General features: G+C 44.3%; 1 protein-coding gene across 1 annotated transcript; it reads right to left on the minus strand.

Moving 5' to 3' along the window:
• Nucleotides 1-382: 382 nt before the first annotated feature.
• On the minus strand, nt 383-16705 carry fam120c (family with sequence similarity 120C). The gene is made up of 17 exons (XM_053848910.1): nt 15367-16705; nt 14956-15202; nt 14772-14854; nt 13196-13324; nt 11103-11205; nt 10957-11030; nt 9576-9844; nt 9070-9232; nt 8914-8997; nt 8675-8843; nt 8063-8312; nt 7861-7975; nt 7282-7491; nt 6658-6889; nt 6439-6574; nt 6301-6364; nt 383-5645 (listed from the first exon to the last, which is right to left on the minus strand). Exons 1-17 carry the CDS (start codon nt 15877-15879, stop codon nt 5391-5393), a joined length of 3096 nt encoding a protein of 1031 aa, XP_053704885.1. The 5' UTR covers nt 15880-16705; the 3' UTR covers nt 383-5390.
• Between the last annotated feature and the right edge of the window lie 785 nt (nt 16706-17490).

The raw sequence follows: 17490 nt of genomic DNA on the forward strand, positions 1-17490 counted from the left end.
AATTTGACAGTCATTCTGCAGAGCGTTTTAACGCGATGGTTTGTTGCTTGTTGTCTTGGTCGGTTGTGGGATGGAAGTTGAGCAATTATATCTCCTCGCATCAGCCTCCCTTCTTAACATATAGGCTGAGAAACCCATGTGAATCCAGCACATCCAAAAGTCATCGGCAGCTTCCGGTGTGTATCTCATGAGTCCACCTGGAGGACCCAGAACAAAGGACTAAAGTCACTCCATTGCTTTAAAGTCTCACTGTCTGAAATATCTTCACTGTACGGAGAAAGATGGTGGAAAAACATATGAATGAAAACTGTTTGCCAAGTGTGTGTGTGTGTGTGTGTGTGTGCACCGAGGTCAGACAACACGACACAGACAAGATACATGCTTTTTTTTTTTTTTACTAAAAGAATAAATTTTATTTCAGCACTGTATTTCCCAACCAGTACAAATGCGACTGCCATCTTTTTCTCTTTCTGAACCATTCCTCCCCTTGCTCTGTGAGATCAGACCAACAGCCAGACAAATAATTAAAAAAAAAAAAAAGCTTTCTTTTTTTCCTCTTCGTTCAACAAACTGTCTGGTGCTTCCATAATGCTAACAATGATGACAAATTATACCAACCATAATTATAACAGCGATAATGACGGTAATAGATCTATAACAATAGCATTATGGATATATATATCGATAGATTTTTTTTACTAATTTTTTTCTTTTTTATTGCTGCACGTCATTTTTTGGGTGGTTACTTTGTTACATGCACTGATACGAGTGGCTGAATGCATGTTTGCTCGACGCACCTCAGCCTCGAGAAGCAAGGTGAAGGAGTTTGTTGTGAGGGGCGGCAGTGTAGAGAGAGGAAGACAGGACAGGGACCCTTTTGATAGCAAAACCAATATCCTTGTGAAGATCTGGGGACAACGCTTCTGTAGGGCTGGGCGATATAACATGGAGTATCAGACTGACAGACGGGGCTGTGAAGCTGAGACAAGAGCGCATCACAGGGACATTTTTCGTGAAGAATCACCACCGCCTTGTGTTTTACATAAAGCCACACAAGCTTCCAGCTCCATATCTGCTTGTTGGTTCCGTTCCTTGTGTGTCAACACAAGCCCGTCGCTCAAAACAAACTAAATTGACTTGTCAAGTGGTAACATTTTGGATTCAAAATTAAAAAGGGCCGTGATACAATGCTTTGTCAACATATACTTTCAAATGAGAAAATACATAGGGGACATGAATTGAGGACCACATCGCCCATCCCTACCTCTCTAGAATAGACAAGAGCACGGCAAGCACCGTTCTTTCTTGGGACGTTCACAACGTATTCCCATGAAGCCGAAAAGATATTGCACAATTTACCGGACACTGTCAGTAAAACAGCGACAGGGGATCAAAATTACAAGCGTCATTTCAAATTTCAACATTGGTTTCCTTAGTTGGGGCCAAGCATGACAGTGACCAGATTGTTTTCAAGCAGAAATCCTTAAGTATATACTCGGTTTAACACACGGATCAATGTGGCGCAGATGTATTGTGTGACCAACATTCAATTAAACAACAAAAGTGAAAGATCAATTGCTCTGTTCTTGAAGGGAATTTCTTAAATTTGGTTTGCTGCAAAACCCAGGCCATCACGTGTTGAGGGCAACTATACTTTGGTTCTTAAAAACATTCAACGGAGACTGATGTTTTTTTACAGGCAGGTCAGAATTAAAGAAGCCTCGAAGGACACGTCACCTCAAGCGTGTGTCAATGACCTTCACACGTTTCTCAACACCTACAGGTCTGGTAAGAAAACGCAGCGAGCGAAAAGAAAAAAAGAACAGATAACTTCTAACTGTGCTTGTGTCGATCTGGTACAAGGATGTGACGTAGCTGTGGCTTCGTTTTGTCACAAACAAATTTACAAACGAGAGGAAACGTCCTTAAAAGGCTTTGCACCGACGCCGTCCCTCACAGGCACATGGTCCGACACAGTACTACGACTACGGTGTACTCATCACATCGCTCTTCCCTTCACCCCATCACCTTCATCTCCACAGAGACCCAAGTGCGACTTATTTGTGAGAGAGCTCACATCGAGGTGGGAGGGGGCCGGGGGTATCGGGCAAACTTGGGTTGGTCAGCGCTCCCAAATGATCATTGACAGAGTTGTGCCAGAGCGCCGAGCTCATCTTGTATTGTCGCCCGGGAAACAATGATCCAACATAGTGCAGAAGAGGATGTTCAATTGGTTACGGGCAATAATTCAGTACTTACATGAACAATGAAGCGCTCTAACAATGCCATTTAAAATATAGGTTAGGAAAATTGCGGTAAAGGTTCAAATCTCTATGTTGGCTAAGCATATTCCATCTCTAACTGAAGCAATGGTAGAATGATTAGATTAGAAGATGTTTCAACATTGAAAAGTAGAAAGAAAAACACATTTGCACAATTGATTAAAATTGACTTTTTTTTTCTCCAGTCTCTGGCTATATACACACAGAAACTGAGGATTTACGTTAATATGACCATTACTGTTAGTTAGGTTGATTAAAGGGTGGGGGCAGCCCAAAGAGAAAAATACAGTCAGTAGAAACTACTCTAGAGCTCAGGAGAAGCTGGGGGGGAGGTGGAAGAGTGGAAACTGTGCCTGCGGATACAAGTGTGTGCGTCTCTCATTCGCTGCGAGACGCATATTCTCTACAATAAGAAACAGATATTGGAGAAAAGTGACAGACTGCAGAGGAAGATCAGGGGGAGAGGTGTTGGAATGACAAGCTAAAAAACACCGATCAATCTTCTATCAAAACTAAAACAAACACGGAGCAGAATAGGGCGGTTTCGCCGTGACGTGTGACCACACTAGCTAACCGAGAATTCAGGGTCGAACATCTACATACGTCAGTGTGCATGTCTGAGTGTGTGACTGTCTTCGAGAAGTTGACCGAAGCCGGGACTTGGGGTACTACAGTCAGGAGAATGTGTTACCAACGGTCTTGGATGAACTGACAACCACTCCACTGGGAACTGCACAAAATCACTTCAGCACTAAAGCAGAGAATGTTGCTGCGAACAAATGTTCTGATGAGGAAATGTGTGTTTGTGAGTGTGTGTGTGTGTGTTTCCATAAACGGCAAACAAGTCGAGAGGCTATCATGGAACAGGGCCTCTCTTTCTTGCCGCAAAGAAGCCATCGTCTAACAAAGTACTGCCGCAATACACATGTATACTAATGTCAAAGCTGAAAACAGATAAGTACGTGACCCTCAGTAGTTCTGGACTCAACATCGTGGTCAGTGGAGCTATATTCTAAGCGTCGTCTTGGACTCTATTGTATTGCAGTCTTGTTAAAAGCCTGGAACTGTAACCTATAAACACCTATCACGCTTGGCGATATATGTTTCGTCCCCATTGAGAAAAACTTCAGGTGGAATCAGGTGTTGGTGCGGCGTGACGAGTGCAGACAAACACTCACACCGGGGTCAACAATCGGTCTTTGACTGTCATGGCAAGTGTTGATAACAGAGGAGATGTCTAACATGACTGCATGGATGCTTCACAAAGAGCCAGGGGTCTGTCGTCGCCCCTGGAGGATTTCAATTTAGATTGTTAGAGTACGTCATGAAAATATCTAGAAAATCCAGTGTTTCTAGCCGATTTGCCTCTCCAAGTAGCATCCGCAATCTCTGTGATCAGAGACATTTCAATGGCAATGGCCAGTGCTGCACAAGAAGCCGTTTACAGTTGGCCTTCTACTGTCAGCAAGGGGTGACAACAACAGTTTTCATTTCTCGGCGGCTTTTCACACCGCGCACTCCGTCTCCAGACAAAGCGCCTTTGGTTGAAAAGTCCGAACCGGGTTTTGGCCGCGAACTTGAGGCGGTCCGACGGACTCGGGCGGAATCCGCGGTGTGAAAAGCCCCTGAGTAGATCTAAAGAGATGTACCACAGCTCTGCCTCACAAACACCAGGCTTTTGACGACTGTGCTATCATCATCACTAAATGGTGGAGGGACTGGCACCACACTTGTACAGACACCTCAGCAAGTGCCTTGATGGACAAGTCAGGAGTCCATTTAGCTTATAGTTTCTTTGTGAATGTGTGGTGTTCTTCTGCGCCGGCAGGCAGTAGCTACCATCCACATTCGTTTCCATCCATTGCTGAGAAGCAATTCTCTTTGAGTTTTTGGCCTTGACCTCAAAAGGTGCCTCCAACTTTTTCATATCTTGAATCACCTGGCAGAGGAATTCCAGTGTGGTTTTACATTTTTTTTTCTCACAAAGTGCCTCTTCATGTGAAACCACTCTGTTCACATTCTGACGTCTAACAAATAGGTCTCTGGCTTTACACGTGGCTCAACATGCCACAATGATTTTAGGTGCGCGTCAAACGCCACCTAACAGACTTGATTCCACTGTCCAGGGGCTAATTCAGGTTCAATATAGTTAAATACAACATTAAGTGCTTCTGTTGGAAGAGTACAATCAAAGCTTTAGGAAAAGGGGATCAGGGAAGGGGCGTATAATATGCACTTTTTAGGAGACAAAGGTAAAACCTGCATACGTTAAGGGCTTAAGGTGCGTAACTTTTGGTGAGTTCTTAGCACGGCTTAACTGTTCACCATGCTACGAGCGTCAAACAAAGATAGCAAGACAATACCAACATGGTGCACAACTGCTCCAGTGGTAGATGGCCATCAACTCAATAAGGGGACACGGAAAATGCAAACACGTCATGTGAAGCAATATGAATGGCCGACACGGTACAATGGGGCATGGCGTGGGTTGTGCACATCTCTGTTATGGTCTATATTCTCACACGTCTAAGTCAAAATACAATGTGCACTCCTGCACATCAGACCTTACAGGAGATCACTACGACAACAAACTGGACCAACAGAAAATTGCCACAGAGAGTGGCAGGTGTCTAGATGCTGCAACCATGGAAACCGCATCAATTCAGTCACAACTATTACAACATTTTTGTGCAGAGATTAAAGCAATGGGGAAAAAATTTAAAAAAGGAAAATCCAAACCATACCATTATGCAAAACATGAGGGCCATCATGGGGGGAAGGTGTTTTGTAGGTGAAGCTTTAAGCTAATTTATATTAATTTATAGTGGGGCAATAGGGCTCTGGAGGGTTGGGGCATTTTAAGACTCATAGATAAAACCTCTTATAAAACAATGTAAAACCACATAAGAAAACTAAAAGGGATTTCACTGCCCTGGCTACTGACTACTGAAGTTTACCACAAAGAGCAACAGAGGAATTGTAATCATACCAGCCACCGGTCTCTGCTCTCTGTGGTAATGTGCACAGTCAGCAAATAGGGCCAAAAAACAGGGAAAGGCAGTCGAACACAGATGATTCTCACAGCACTGCATCCTGGCAAGGACACCATTACTCTTCCGTCTGTAACGCTCCATCTGATGGGCAGTCATCAAGGCAACAAGGGGGCTCCACTTCTACCCCTTCAGATTGGTTGTCTCTGCTGGCTAAGGCACAAGGGATTGGCTGGACCAGAGGGGCCAGCTCCAGGGGCTGGCCGATGGCAGACGCAGCCGAGCCGCCATTCAGCTGCTGAATCGCTACCTCGGGCGGGGGTTCCGCTTCATCTGAGGACTTCGGGGGACTACTGGTTGGTGGAGGTGACATCTAAGAGAAGACAGCCATTGAAAACAGAAGCAAGATTAGATGCAAAGACAATGCATGTTCACAAGTGACAGGCTGATGAGGCTTCGTGGAACAGTGTCCCAATTTTCAGAGCCCACTTGGTGGCACACTCAACTCTAAAATCTTTAGATTTGCAACGAAACCTCACATTATCTTGAAACCAAGAGCACAACCAACTGAGCTCTGAAAATAAGGACACTGTTTCATGAGGCGTAGGTGGTCAAAATCCAAGAGTTGGTGGCCTCTGTACTCGGGAAGCTTGCTATTTTAAGACAACGTGCATTCTTTAAGCCAAACTAATCTGAGTCTGTGTTTGTGGGCGGGTTTCAGTGAAACCCGAAACAACGCCAAACTAAATCCTTTAATGAAGACAGAGCTGGTCGGACCTCCTTCCCCGCCATGTTTTGTTTGGTATCTTCGGTGCGTGTGTCCAGAACGGGCTGCTCGCAGATTTGTTATTTAAAGTGATTGTTCAAGTGAACACAAGATGGTTTCGTTTAAAATTCAGTAAAGTGTAACAGCAGTGACACGTGGTTATCTAAAGAAGAGTATATGCAATTCACTATTTGTTGATCATTTGGCTTATTTCAAGTAGGGCTGTTTTTGCAGAGTACTGAGTGATGAAAAAGTGCCATACCTGTGGTCTGCCAGCCACCGCTTTCTTTCCTCCTCGAAGCTTGGTAGGAATCTCTTTCCCCCTTCTGTCCATAAGAAAAATATTGCATTTCATTTCAGTATTTTGAAATAAAGTATTTTAAATAAGATTTCCACTCACCCCTTTCCTGCTCCCACTGAAACCACCTGCATGTTAAAGCCGCCCCTCCCACGAACTGGTTTGTTTCCAGCCCATTGACCAACAACCATTCCAGCAATCTCCAGTTTTCCTCCTTGTGGAGGAATGGACTGGATACCTGAAGGATAAAAAGAACATTCTTTTGATTCTTTGCGAACTCATTCCCACTATGCAGACTGAAATGTCGGAATGCCACAGTACCTGGGAAAGCTCTGGGTCTGTGCGGAGCGGGGTGGTGGGGGTGATGATGAGGCGGCATGGCGCCCATTGGACGAGGTGGGTAGAGAGGAGGCATCGGGTAAAATGGGGGCACCATGGTGGGCGGCAGGAAAGCAGGAGGAGGAAGAGGCGGGGGAAGAGGCGGTGGGCGTGAAAGATTGATTCCCTCCAGGATGGCGAGACGCATCTTTTCCACTTTTGAAACCAGCTCCTCCTGCCGATGAGAGAAGACGGGAAATCATGAGATCATTAAAAAATAAATAAAAACACTGAGAGCGCAGACCTGTACTACCAAGCTCAACTGCATTCATAGTATGACTTTGAATGAGGGAAAGCCAATTCCAGACATTGAATGTTAAAGGTTGGATCATCACTAAAAGGTAGCCTCCACTGTGCAGGTGTCAAACTGAATCCCAAAATGGCCATGTGGGTGTAGGCTTTTGAAAGACATTCTAAAATATCTTTTTCATTCTTTTTCAACAATCATAGACACTCTGTCCATCAAGTTTGAGAAAATTTGAAACGCAAAATGAATTCCAAACTCAAGTCATGGCTTCAGAGAATCCATCCACACCCATAAAGCATGTTCACACAAAAGTGTCATACCTGCCCCTCGCACATGTCCAGCAGAGCCGCACGATCACGAGCAGCGCGGGACAATTTGCTCTGGAACAGTTTTCCATCGAAGAATCCCCAAGGGCAGCAGTGCTCCCATGGCAAGGGCTGGCCACACACGTCGTTGATGAACAGAGCTGTGTCAACGCCAGCCATGAACAGGGCAGCAAGCTGAACGCCACGAGCGTCGACCTTCTCCACCTTCGTTTTAACACAACACAGGATATGATGATGTTATATCATATTCCAAAGCATTTTCCACAAAATTAAACATCTAATCAATACAATTTGCTTATTTAAATTTTGTCACAAAGCTGACAATCGACATGATGAACAGTTGTTGTGGTGCAGAGGTACAGGTCACTTCATCATCAGATGACGGATCGGATTAGTTTGACCATACGTCTGAAACTCTCCTCTGGCGAGACGCACAGCTCGAGTTGACAAAACTAACTCTTGAAATAAATACTAAATATGTGTTCACACATGCATTTCCATGAGTTCTAGTCAGTTATTTCATTCAGGAGAAGCTTAGCATTTGGCATCCCGTAATCTAGAACTGCAACGTACCTTCAGCTCCTGTAGTTGGTCTGGTTCATAGAGCTGACCGGAAACGGCCTGTGCAAGAAAGGCATCGAGCTCATGCCTCTGTAGAATTCGTGCTCCAGGCCACTGCATCATATACCTGACAGAATACATTGCAATCATTTATATTTAAGACACAGGGAGAATGGCCTCCAATAAAATCTCAGATACTCATGCCTGCGATTACCTGAGTACACAGCACATGAGCAGCAGGTGTTGTGGGACATGTGCAGGGTTGAGTAGGGCCGGACAGTCTGATCGAAGGCAGGCCAGGAAAGCTCTGGTTCTCCTGGAGCGGTCCTCGCTGGCGCGGCCCAACCATAGGCGTCGCAGGTTTGGACAGGTCCACTCTCGGAAACACATGGCTGGTACGAGCTCAGGAGTCAGCGCTGACTTTGCTTTGCTACTGCTCCACTCTTTGACTATAACAGGGGGAACTGAAGAAAAAAGGCAAGGACCAAAGTCTAAGTCGGAATACTATCAACACTTTAACAGATATGAGTGACGCACTTCAGTGTTGGAAGGCCATACTGAGATTTGAGTGTTAAGTTCTAAGAGTCGGGCCTGAAAACTCCAAGTGAATTGGTTTCTGAAGCCATCATAATCATGAAAAGTTAGGAGTCTCATGGGTAAGCATTTTACCCATGATGACGCATGATATTAATCGTGTCCTGCGGGAGTCAAGAAAATAATTTGTATGCAGAAGCATAACATAACTTCCACAGCACTACTCGCTACCTGTTTTTCAGCACCTACGCTGTAGTTTATTCTTGGTCTCAAATTCAATTCTATGACATACCTTCTAAAGGAGCCCTTTTCCGAAGTGACAGCCTCTCCATACGCCGATGAGTTTCAGCCAGACTGAAGAGGACACCGTAAGCATATTGTCTGGCACCGCGGAACAGCAGAGAGGCAGGGGGCAGGTCTGAGGACTCGTCCTCAATACACACTGGCATTTTCATTTCACCCTGTTGAGAGAATGTTTAGTAGGAGCAGGTCTTCAGACGAATAGGAGGGAGATAATACAAAGTGATTTACCTTTGTCAAAATGTGGTATATCTGTGGGTACATCAGTCCTCTTCTGTGTCTGTGTTCAGCAACTCGTAGAACCTCAGCACTAACCTGCAAATACACGCACATTAACATCTTCTAGGCCCAGAAGATCACGTTAGTTTATCACAAAAGAGACCAGACCTGAGGAAGGGGGGGTGTGGTGATGTCCATGTGACTTCGAGTCGCCATAGACAACAATGACGGAATGTTTGAGCCACTCCCGTTGCCGTGGGACTCCTCCCCAGTGGCAGGGCCCCCTTGACCAGCAGGGTCCTCCCAATGAGAAGATTTGTCTGTCAAATGGCTAAAAGAAAGACAGTGCATTGCTTAGACCTATGTGTATCTGGATGCTGAACAGCCACATGTGAAAACATGTACATTTACACAACACGTCTTTGTGTAGTCAACGGTCTTCAGACTTATAACAATTATGGTGTAGTGTTGAATGCTAAGCCGTTTGAAAATAATTATTGGCTTTTTGAGTAAATTCAAGGAAGGAATCTGCAATACAGAGTGGAGCAATATTTGTTATAATTTGAACATTGCTTCACACTGCAGGACATTTCATCTAACCAACGCTGCTGAAACTCTTACAACAGGGAAGAAAACCCTGCAGGGCCCATGATATCTTATTATCATCATCTTACTTTGCATTGTTGTCGTTGGGCTCATCTCCGTCTGATGACGAGGACGGAGAAGGAGATGGTCCAGACTGAGTTTCTGTGTGGTGATTTGGTACCCGACTTCCTCCCTGAGAGGAATCATAGGGAGCTGACCAGTCAGAGAAACCAATTTTGTCCGTCAGTGAATCGTTACAGTCGTGTGGAGGTGGGTTCTGGAACAAATGGGCAGGCCCGGGTCCATATGGAGTATTTGAATAGGGTGGCTTAAACCCCGGTCCGGGGGGCGGGGGGGCCTGATGTGGAGGAAGAAAGCAATAAGAGACAGAAAAAAAAAAAAAACAGTATTCAATAGGGATGTCGAAATTAAAGTACGAATCAATGAGACTAATGTGACTAAAACTAACATCATTTACATTACATGAATTAGAGTCATTATCTTTTATATACTTTATATGTGCATTATTTTCATCGCCAGAGTTTCCACTACTCTGAATGTATTTGAAATTCTTACAAAATTTTAAGTAGTTTAAATAAGGTGATATAAAAACTTGAATATAGCCACCATCGTGATTTATTGAGCCATTGTCAAACTGATGCAAAATAAACAATATTTTGTTCTGTAAATGTACGTATGGGTCCATCATTTGATTCAGTAATATACCAAATTCATTCAAATTGGAAAAATGTGGCTTCTTGTGACTAATATTCTTCCACGATTAAACTGCGATTAATTTAGATTAATTCATCACACATTCTGCAGTTAACTAGATTATTTTCTTATAATATAATACCACCCTAGTTTAAATATCAGAGTTAATATATAATATTTCACTCTCTCATAAAACCCTGTCGTGAATATTCAGCCAGTTCAAATTTGGGGATCAATTGTGGTGTCTGCCTGCAATTTACAATTAATTTGGACAAGCCATGAAAAAATCCATTAAATTGATTTAAAAAATGATTTAGTGATGGATTGATTTGTCATTTTATATTGGGAAAAAGGCAACCGAGGCAACTCAGAAACCACAGGCAGATTCACCAGGCAATAGCAGAGCCAAAAAACGTAATGGGCCCTAAATTAATTTATAAAAACTGCTGATTTCATATTTGAAGAACAGACAGCTGAAGAGAAATGTTAACAATTGAATCTTAACCTGAATATGCATGAACCATGTATTGTTGCTAAAAGCAGTCCATAAAAGGTCTACAAATTAGAACCCTGCATGGATACGTAGCTTTAGAAAAGTTAGAAAGGATAGATTATACAAGACAGTTAACCAACTTCATTTATTTCATGTATTTACATCATTAAAATGGAATATTTTTTGAGCCACCACTATTTGTGTAAACACTGCATGCAGCATCTGTTTATTTCTAAATGTCTTTGAACGTGTTTGGAATGTACCTGATTCCTGCCAGGCAGCATAGGTCCCATATGGCCAGGTGGTCCAGCAAATGGCACGGGTCCAAACCCAGGTACTATGAAAAAAGAACATTTTTAGACTCATTGAACCAAGTTGCACATGAGAGCTCAGCAAATGGGACACTCACAAATGACGTTTGAAGGCCCCATGTTCGGAGAACGTGGCTTGGAGGAAGTGGAGAAATATTCCACAGCTTTCTTGAAACGGGCGACCTTATCCTCAATGCGTGACTGAAAGGAAAGCACACATTTGAAGTACATTATTATTGAGAAATAGACATAACTGAAGCCATCCAATTTCTAAAACAATGACACCAAACAAATCATGAATGACTAGGGATGGGTGATAACTTTTTGTCCACGATATCCCGTCAAACACAATCTCCACGATGACAATCCAGCATCTCATGATAAAGTCAATAAGCATGCGCCTCACACACTGCACTGGACCTGCATACAAGGACACGACGAGACCGTTGATGGCGTGCCGTGCTCTCCAGCTCCGCCTCTGGCATGTGACAGTTGTAGAGAGTGTGGTGAACTTTGGTTCACGATCGTACATTTAAACTTACTTTTAATACAGGGAACCTTTGATAACGACACTGGTCGACTACGAGTCTCTGGATCCTTGTTTATTTTATTACATGTGAAAAGGTTTTTCACCACACAAGACAAAAGGACTGACAGTTTATGTCATCTCTGCTGTGTCATATGACTAAATGATTATTTCTTCAATAGCATCTAGGAACTGAGTCCAGACTGCTCCACAGTTCAAGTCAACTGTTCAGAGACATGAGATACAGCAGACAGACAGCTCAATTTAACCCCTAAATAAACTGGCAGAGCAGTCTGTCAGACACCAGCGGCTTCTACCGGAAACCTGAAACACTGAATTTCTCATCTCTACACTTGGTTCACTATATATGTTGGAGACAAACGCCACTAATAAGTTTCATCATAAAAACAGTTTCAAGAGCGACTGTGGTTTGACAGGGAATAGAATGAAAATGTATTTATCGTGACAATTATCGTTTACATTTATCGTGATAAGTTTTTTTGTCCATATCGCCCATCCCTACTAATGACTGATAAATATTTGGCAAGAAACATGTCGTGATACAGTTTACAGTGATTCATTCATTTTCAGCCACTTTTCTCTGTAGGGCCTTATGGTGGTGACACCCCCGACATGCTGCGAGTCCAGTGCAGGGCAAATACCATCGACAAGGACAGCTACCTAAATCCATCAAGCTTGTCTCTTCATAAGCATTTAAATTATTGAGCAAAACTAATGGTGATTCTAAAATTCAGCCACATGGATCACACACTTGTGAAAGACTTCAAGACTTTAAGTCAGGTGTTGATCACTGATCTGGTTAAAAACAGATTACAACTATGACAGCACTCAGACTTGTACAGTATCTCCCCCAAATGCAGAAATTGTCTGCACTATTATAGCGTGACAACTCATCGTCGAACAAGGCACTCTGTCAAACATTGGAAATGAGTGTTTGAATACTGTTGCTGGAAGAAAGGAACAAGTGACACCAGTATGCAGTGGCAGACAACCCTCTTCCTCAGATATCAAACCTCAAATACCAATGGAGTAGCACCTCAACAAAATCTGCAGCTGCTGGTCATGTCTTTGAAACTGTTCCTCTCCTCCAAAACCTGAACGACGGTTCTTTATCTTTCAATACAACAGTTAGCCACGGTTAAAAAGTTGCTCTATGAAGTCTCTATGTGGCACCGTTGTGTCGTCAACCCTATGACACTCGACAGGTTACAAGAGCCCACTGAAATGATGATCTCCACTAACATCTTAACATTATTTACGCAAAAAAAAGACTCCTCCGATCACTTGTGAGTTTCCAAATCCTTTCACAAGTGAGTTAATAGCTAGTTGGCACCTCACGGATAGATTTCTTTCAACAATCCCACTCATCTGTACCTCCATTTGTTTCATCTTCTCTCGTACAGTGGTGCTCATTTTTCACTGGATTTCAATTCCACCACCCTGTCAAGCTGTACTCTCATTTAACTCTGTTTTTCTCTTTTTTTCAAAGCAATGCTGCTAATGCTGTTGCAGCCATCTTGGTTGGTGCTTGTATTAGAACGAACAGTTCTAAAAAATAAATACTATTACCCATTTTCTATGGTCATCCAATAACAGGTCAGACAAGTTAAACAGGCAAACAAGCTCATCTCGGGATTGACCTACCTGGGATTGTTTGAAGACATCCCTGGCAATGGCGTCGAGATTTCCCAGGTCTTTGATGGAGGAGACATAGTCCGACACAGCTTTAATAACCACCTCACATGGTGGCAACACCAACTGGTGGGCTCGCACCTGAGGGAGGTTGAGATTGAGGACATGAAAAAAATCGGTATGCAGACAAGTGCCAGATGCAACATTAAAGTTTAAATGTTGATGAAATGGTGAGTCACTCCAGGTTCTGAACCTAAACAAAATAAGAGTGTTTGGGCGAAAAAGAGGCAAAAAGGGAGCACACTCAGCCTGATAGCTGCATTTGAGACGACTATGTTTGGCCACATATAACTAGATTAGGCAACACGACATGAAGACAGTTTTAATTGTCATCTTTCTTTTTAAGTTTTGTTTCCCAAAACCTCAGCTGCACAGTCTGCCTTTCAGTCTTTGGTACATGACACGAGCAATTCTTCATTATTTTAGCCAGAGTTTAAATTGACACACATTTATGTGCTCGACGTGCGCTCTTCTTTAGTTCCACCAAAATCATTGAGACATTTCAACATGAAGTCAGGACTCTCACTCGCAGAGGAAACGTTGTCCACCCAGTTCACATGTCGTGTGTGTGTCATCCTCCCACCATACTGTATGACAAGAAAAAAATGTTCTTGGACAAAGCTTCATTTGTCTTGTGTTTTCTTTGGCAATATGAAAAATGAAGGGAAACTGTGAGCCAAACTGAACCGTGAGGTTTTTTTACCTGTTGCACCCTTTTATTGGTTTTGAATTGATTCAATATTTTTGATATGTCAAACATACCACATGAACTGACACATCACACTGCATTTTATTTGAAGACATTCAAACCCCTCATCAACAGAAAGATCAGTGACTAAATATTTAACACAAGGGTGTCCAAACCGGTCCACAGTGGGTGCAGGTTTTTGTTCCAACCAAAGAAGTACACAGCGCTTTACCAATCAAGTCGACTGTCAGTCAGGTGCTGCTTGTTTCAGCTGTCTAGAGAACAAGGTATAGGAACCAACACAGTGTGGTAGTTTCCTCGTGCACATGTTTGTGTCACTCCTGCAGATGGTGGTTTGTCTAGGGCTGCAACTCACAACTTTTTTAATGATTGATGTGTCAATCTTAATGATGAGTGAGCCTGTTGGCGTATGACATGTTGACACACTGAACACTTGTGCAGTGTGTCAACCAATGTGTTGATGCTTATCATTTTAATTGCTCAAAAATGTTCTTTTTATCCTTATTTTGTACTGATGGCCCTGGAGCCTCAGCAGCTGGCAATTATCTGAATCGATTATAGTCAACTATATCAACTGCAGCCCTTTGCCTCAATACGTGAAGGAGTCATGAAGCAAAAAGGTGGTGCAGGTTTTTGTTCCAACCCAACTCGCACACGCAGCTTCACCAATCAGTTCTCTGAACACTGAAATCAGTTGGTGGTCAGTCCGGTGCCGCCCGTCTCAGCAGACAGTTAAACTGTGTGTGCTCGACTGGGTGGAAGAAAAACCTGCACCACTCCGGCCCCTTGTGGAGCCCAGAGTGAAGGCGTATGAGATACCTTGAGAGAAGCAAGAGGGTGTTCTGGTCCCAGCAGGCTCCAGTGGAAGGCAGCCAGGTCTTCATCAGGTAGAATATGATTTCCTGGAGGAAAGAAAACAAGTTTGGGTGATGACAGAAAATGCATTACACATATACAGTCATGCGGCAAAAATGTGTTTCCAGACTTTTGAACGGTTCCTCACCCAAAAGAGCAGCAAAGCAGGGCAGATGCTGTATCTTGAGCCCGAGCTGCCTTGCGGCCTCAGACAGCAAGTATTGGTGTGTTGTTAGATTCTTGCCATTCCAGCTCAGTTTTAGTGCATGTGAGGAAAAGTAGGCAGGTACGTTACAGAGGGCAAACTCAGAATCTTGGGCAATCAGGCCGGCAAATCCATAATCCCGATAGAGGGACAGTACTTCTTGGTGATGGTCCTCCAAAGTCTGTACAACCTGCAGCAAGAGGCCAAAACGGTCAGTGCAATACACACTTACCATCAGTAATATAGTTATAAAGACTAAATATGGGCCGTATGAATTATTTCTCAATGCAAATACTCCTTAATCTCAATTGCTGTTTACAATTTAAACACATGCAACATTCCTGAATCGCTTACCCTCACTCGGAAACGGAACATAGCCAGGCGGACACAGTGGCTAAGGCAAGCAGGGGGCAAGAACCATGCCCGGGGAGGCGGGGTGGCCTTGCTGCCGACGTGGTTGACTATCAGCTGTGCTGTCTGCCGCTGGCCCTGCGCTCGCCGCGCCCACTCGGGCCATCGCTCCTTCCCGAGAGTGCCGTTGAAAACCACGACAAGCTCCAGGCCACCCTGGTAGAGACAGGCCTGAGACAGGGCGGCTAAGTAGCCCAGCATTGCGGTCCACTCGCCGCCGCACACCCAATCCGTTTGGTAGCCGCCGTACAGGCGCTGGAGGCCAGAGTCAGCGTCGATCAGAATCCTGGCAGGCGGGGGAGGCATGGGCCCGGGATGATGTGGATGGTGGTGTGGATGATGGTGGTGATGAGAGGGCTGGCGGGCCGTGGTACGGGCGAGCTTGAGGAGATCCACGGGGACGGCCGCCCCGGGACACCGCTTTTCTAGATACTCCTGGAAGCCCTGCACCCCCATGATGGTGTTGTTGAGCCGATGTGTCTGGCCGGGAGCGGGCTCGGAATACGTCCGGTACGCCGTGATTGCGATGTGATGTGGGCTGAGACTGGAGCTAGCGAAGGCGAGCTAGCTGTCTCTCTCAAGTGCTCAGTAACTGTCGGAGGGGTCCCGCTCGTCGCCCGAACAATAGCGACGCAAAGTTGGTCTGTCGCGTTTGGGGAGAGTGTGAGAAGCCAAATTCCGCGTTAAGTGTTCCAGTTTAAGTGTCCATCTCTGCGGGTGTTGGTCAGACTCCAACAAGGCCAGCGTCGCTACCTACCGGGCGAGAAAGTTCACCACATACTCCGCCACCTTCATCTGGCCCCCTTTCCTTTAATGTCGGGTGGTTAGTCACGGGTTGGGTAGAATATTATCGACTGTTATTGGGATCTCGGTGAGTGCACATGAACTCTATGCAGCGCTGCGCATTAGTTAGCAACGCAATGACTTAATGGCGGACAACGCGCAGAAAATGTACCTGGCAGCGCACACATTTGACACGGACTCGGAGATTCCGCTCGAAATGTTCCTCTTCGTGCGAAGGAACACTGGCCATAAACAAACTATGCGTGACAGCGAGTCTCGCTCCTGCTAGCAACCAGGCTCTCCAGATTAATGGGACGCGTCAACTTCGGAAAACACGTCCAAAGATGGATGTTTGACGAACTAAAATGAAAGTAACTAAAAGAAAAGAAAAAGGAAAGCCCGTTGGTGCCTCCCTCGCTGTCTTCTGCACTCACGGCTTCATGTTGCGGAGGGTAATGTTACTTCCAAGCGACGTCGGCCATCTTGCGACTTCCTCGCGGCCCAGCGGAGAGGGAGAGGAGGTGGATGGAGGAGGCGGGGGTGGCGCGGCCGCCGGATACCTGGGAAGTGTAGTTTAATATCGCCAACGTTCACACGGAACGGAGTCGCTAAAGAACTACAAGTACCAGCTTAATGACTTGCTCGATTCGGACGCAAGGTGGCGTGAAAGCACATCGGCAAAGGCTTTTAAGTTTCACTATTTCAAAGGAAGAAATAAAGTGTTAGTCATATACGACATAATAGCTGGATATAACATCGTCAAAAATCCTATTCTACTCCACATATTTATTTTAAAATTCCAGCCGTTCTCGTTGCAAGTGTATAAAGTAGAAAGTGTATGAAATAATGAAATTCATATTGTTCATTTTTAAAAGAAAAAGTCAAGTATAAATGATGGGTGAGTGAGACATGGTTAGCTGTGCTTTCTATCATTTGATAGAAATCTGACATTGCACCATTGTCAAAATTTTAGTTTTTAAAAATGATTTTTTTCACATTAAATCGGATTGAATAGTTCTGTAAACTTGAACTTCCAGCCTCATCCGTGTCTTTTGACCTTGCAAAACAGTTGACTTTTTTCCAAGTCCTAACTAAACAAGTGTCATTCATGTCATCTATAATTCATCGTCGATCTCAGTCACGCCATTTTAATTCAGCGTATCACATTTGCCTCATCACAAATAGCACCGCTGATGATCAATTGTGACTCAAAATACATGTAGTGGAAAAGATCAATGAAAAAGATCAATAGGAGCGATGCAGTCACAAGCAGAGGAGCAAGAG

Source organism: Synchiropus splendidus, chromosome 18 (genome assembly GCF_027744825.2).
Source record: "Synchiropus splendidus isolate RoL2022-P1 chromosome 18, RoL_Sspl_1.0, whole genome shotgun sequence".
In the NCBI taxonomy this organism is placed as follows: Eukaryota; Metazoa; Chordata; class Actinopteri; order Syngnathiformes; family Callionymidae; genus Synchiropus; species Synchiropus splendidus.

Bases quoted from the DNA above. Each gene is read 5' to 3' on its own strand.
- fam120c (XM_053848910.1), bottom strand. From the start codon at position 15,879: ATGGGGGTGCAGGGCTTCCAGGAGTATCTAGAAAAGCGGTGTCCCGGG. The intron at 13,325-14,771 runs GTATCTCATACG...AACCTCCCTCAG, and splicing joins ACCCTCTTGCTTCTCTCAAG to GTGCGAGCCCACCAGTTGGT. The intron at 6,365-6,438 runs GTGAGTGGAAAT...TCTTATGGACAG, and splicing joins TCAGTGGGAGCAGGAAAGGG to AAGGGGGAAAGAGATTCCTA.